This window comes from Silurus aristotelis (assembly GCF_946808225.1).
Source record: "Silurus aristotelis genome assembly, chromosome: 20".
Classification (NCBI taxonomy): Eukaryota; Metazoa; Chordata; class Actinopteri; order Siluriformes; family Siluridae; genus Silurus; species Silurus aristotelis.
The window spans coordinates 1,294,613-1,298,952 of record NC_139593.1 but is presented as its reverse complement, the minus strand read 5'-3'; the positions used below and the strand labels follow the sequence as shown (position 1 = coordinate 1,298,952).

General features: G+C 36.6%; 1 protein-coding gene across 2 annotated transcripts; it reads left to right on the top strand.

The window, feature by feature from the left end:
* The first annotated feature begins 1,743 nt into the window (after positions 1 to 1,743).
* Positions 1,744 to 3,916, top strand: LOC310715364 (microfibril-associated glycoprotein 4-like). Of its 2 annotated transcripts, XM_083521749.1 has the most exons (5): positions 1,744 to 1,977; positions 2,176 to 2,421; positions 2,572 to 2,668; positions 2,841 to 3,008; positions 3,281 to 3,916. In XM_083521749.1, the coding sequence occupies exons 2-5, from the start codon at positions 2,185 to 2,187 to the stop codon at positions 3,589 to 3,591; spliced, it is 813 nt and encodes a 270-aa protein (XP_083377875.1). In that variant the 5' UTR covers positions 1,744 to 1,977; positions 2,176 to 2,184; the 3' UTR covers positions 3,592 to 3,916. The 2 variants fall into 2 exon arrangements, with proteins under 2 accessions (XP_083377875.1, XP_083377874.1); XM_083521748.1 differs by lacking the exon at positions 1,744 to 1,977 and having other exon boundaries at positions 2,145 to 2,421.
* Positions 3,917 to 4,340: the final 424 nt, after the last annotated feature.

Here is a 4,340-nt window from a genome sequence, read left to right as displayed (position 1 = left end):
ATCCGCTGTGGCGACCCCTAATGGGAGCAGCCGAAAGAAAAAGAAGAAGAAGAATTTGTCTCATAAACAAACCTGGATAATGGATATACATACTTGAAGTTTGAGTGTGTGCTTGTAGATTTTTTTTTTATTGGTTTGGATTATATCTGATTTTATTTTCAAAAAGATATTTATTAAGCACACATAAGACTCTTTTGCAGCCTGATATTACAATCATTAAAATAGTTTTTCTGCAGAAAGGACTTGGCAACTGGTCAGGGTTAAAGGAAAGCTGAATAGAGCAAAGAACAGAGATCCCCTTAATAAATACCTTGTCCACAGCACTCAGGGCCTCAGCCTGGGCCAAGGGTTCATCATTGAAGGAACATCTCTGGACAGACCTAAAAGTTGCTGTCCACCACTGTGCCCCATCTAACCTGACTCAGCCTGAGAGGATTTGTCATGAGGAATAGCAGAAAATCCCCAAAGCCAGGTGTACAAAGCTTGTTGTCATATATTCATATCACAAAAAACTCGATGCTGTAATTGCAGCCAAAGGAGCAATCTTTTTATTTTTAATAAATTTGCAAACACAGTGACGCATTGTGAAGACTTTCCGCACGTACACACAATGTTAAGTAACATTCCATCTTGTCACAAAGAACATTCCATCATAACACCTAAGAAGATGAAAATAAACTCACTGCTCGGAAGATGCAAAAAGTCCCGTCAAAAAATTGAATGCCAGATTCTTATTAAAAACATATTCAAATAACTGGTCATATGAAAAGCATATTGACATTCTAAATAGTTTGCAGGTAGAGGATCCAAGATTCTGACAGAAAGCCACCAAACTGGAAGGACTGGGGACTTTCGGGCTAACACTAAAAACAATGTAATATATAAAAACCACTCAAATCTGTCTGAACAAATTTAATCAAAGTTATGTTTATATTTAATCTGTTCTTCTGTAATGTAACTGCAATTTTTCTCAACAATGCATCAATGGATCATCACTTGACATCAAACATGGTTGGTCCAGAATCTGCTACCACATGTGATGTCAAAGTCTGGCTTTATTTCAATAGTGACAATAATCATGACCACAGGTCAAAGTCATAGTGTTAGCTGCAGCAGCTTTGCCCCTTTGTCAATCTATTTTATAATTTTTTATTTTTCTTTATTTTTAGAATTTCTCCAATTTTTCGTGTTTAATATGTACACATTGTGAGTAAAAGTAGTAAGGGGTAAGTCCAAAAAGTCCAGCCAAGTTCACCCAGGTCCCCTGTGGAGACCACCTCTCACTAAGCAAGGGTGTAGGGAGGAGTGCAGGAACAAAGAGGTTTGACCAGATATAATGGTGAATTGAAACAGGACAGAAGATTATGGATATTGATTTTAAAGTGCAGTATTGGTTTGGTTGAGTTCCACTTGTGGACAGAGATATTTATGGACCTGGATACTTTATATAATTTATATAAATATACGACATTTGCTACATGCAGAACAACACCTTCAAACATCACAATGAATGCACGTCCAAATTGTCTCAAGAAATAATGGCTAGTTGAGGTAAGGTGTAATGGGGACTTTTTGTACAGTCACTGTGTTTGCAGATTCGAAGCTCTGTGTTATTAACATTATCTGGTCCTAAAGGTTTAAAGAGTTTCTTCTTAAAACAGCCTTCAAATAGATTTCTTCTTTATTTTCACTGTTCAGTACTTGACTCTGTGTAATTTATCTCTTTCTCTCTCTTAATTACAGAAACACTGCATGGACATCAAGGGTTTATCTTTAATGGAATTACTGCAGATTACACAACTGATGAATTATGTTCCTGTTAGTGGTAATGATGGAATTAAAAAAATGTTAAAACTTCTTACAGGAAACCTGTTGAATTTTTGCCAAAACAGTAATGGATCAGTATAAAAGAGATGCAATTGTTGCTGTAAATTAGTTTACAGTTGACTGTTCTGACTTCTGTACACTAGAGTTTCTGTACACTCTAAGCATCGTAACACTGCAGGTTATTACTGGTGGTTTGGGAAAATAATTACTGTTAACATTTATGCTTTTATATGTCACTGGAATAACAGAAACAATTAATGTTCTACTGCATTTTAAATAATGTATTCTTCTCCTGCTTCTTCTTCATTTTTATTATTATTAATATTATTATTGTTATTATTATTCCAGAATAAAGCCATGCTGCTGTTGCTGTTGGTAGCAGTGACCTCGCTGGTCCACTCAGCTCCTGTCATTAACGTGTCTCTGCCGCTGGACTGTGAAGATGTTTACACCCTGATAAAAAGCTCAGATAAAAACGCCACTATTCCAGATGGAGTCTACACCATTTACCCAGCAGGGCCTGACCAGCCTGTGCAGGTGTTCTGTGACATGGGCTGTGAGGAAGATGACACCCATCACGATGGAAGATGGACTGTGAGTGAGAACATGAATGTGTTTGAAGCTATTTGAGAAAACTGTAATAGTAGTTTAATGTGAAGTAACACTTTGATTCAGCTTTACTGAAATTTACTTTTCATTGATTTGTTTTGATGTGAACTCCATGCTGTATCTTCCTCTAATCAGGTGATTCAGAGAAGAATTGATGGCAATTTAAGTTTCTACCAGCCGTGGAAAGATTATAAGAATGGATTTGGTGATGCCAGTGGTGAATATTGGCTCGGTGAGAGAAACTGGAATTTTTCAATAGTAGAAACATAGAGATGTCATCATTACTTCCTAATGCAGGAAGTAATGTGAAATCTCTATGTGTGAAATCTTTCATTACGTGTGGTTTATTCATCTTTTTATATTTTCACCTTATGATTTGAAATTATTTTGTGCATGTATTGAAGGTCTGGAGAACATGTTCCTGATGACCAACACGGAGAAGTATCAGCTGAGAGTGGACATGGAGGATTTTGAGAGAGGCAGTGCCTATGCCCTCTACACTACTTTCTTCATCAGCTCAGAGTCCAGCAGTTACACGCTGAATATCGGTGGCTACCTAAATGGAGGAGCAGGTGAGCAGATCAATAACCACCATTTCTAAGTAAATGTAAAGTGTAATAAATGCATCGGTGTCCACATTATGGATTTATGGCCCATATTTAGTATTTCATGATTGTTAAGCTCTGAACTTCAGAACAATACAGTATAAACCCCGAGGCCTAAACTATATGCAGAGAACATAAGCTGAAGATCAGGAAATCCACATAAGCAGGTTTTTTTCATTCCTGTTACAGAAGGTTGGATTTACTTGAACTTCACATTGTCCTCTGTTTGTCTTTTCCAGGTGATTCTTTGTCCTATGTGAATGGAAGACCTTTTTCAACCTTTGACAAAGACCCAACTGGATTCTGTGCAGACACTAATGGTGGAGGATTCTGGTACAGCTATTACTACTGGTACAACTACTCCTACTACAACTACTACAACTACGGGTATTGCCACATTGCCAACCCCAATGGCCTGTACAAGTTAAAGAATGTGAATGCAATGAACGCGGGGATCGTTTGGCAAACCTGGAAGGGTAACTACAACTCTCTGAAGAGCATCGTTATGAAGGTCAGAAGAATTGGTCTGGGAGATATTCAAAATCTGTAACTTCCCAGACATACATTTAGAGGAGAACAGAAATAAGTGTAATATTTCTGACTGCTCGAAAATGGCTAATCTACTGATCATGTAACCTTCTGTCTTTGGGTTTATCCTGTGGTATAATATATCTGTATATCTTTAATGTTCCGTTTTCAATGCAAATTATGACCTTTGTTATGGAAAATGTGTAACTCCTTTAATAAAGTTAACATGAATTATCTTTTTTTTTCAAATGATTTCTCTATAATTAATAATCTTTTTTCTTCATCTGTAAATCCTTTGTATAAGGAATGAAATAAACTTTCAGAAAATAAAGTCTGAGTTCAACACACCTTCCCTGTTATTCCCTTTTTGTTTCTTGAATCATTCATAATTCTTCCTAATAATATGGATCTAAACTGTAAACCCGAAAACCAGACTTACAGTGAGGAAAATAAGTATTTGAACACCCTGCTATTTTGCAAGTTCTCCCACTTAGAAATTATGGAGGGTCTGAAATTGTCATCGTAGGTGCATGTCCACTGTGAGAGACATAATCTAAAAAAAAAAATCCAGAAATCACAGTATATGATTTTTAAACTATTTATTTGTATGATACAGCTGCAAATAAGTATTTGAACACCTGTCTATCAGCTAGAATTCTGACCCTGAAAGACCTGTTAGTCTGCCTTTAAAATGTCCACCTCCACTACATTCATTATCCTAAATTAGATGCACCTGTTTGAGGTCGTTAGCTGCATAAAGACACCTGTCCA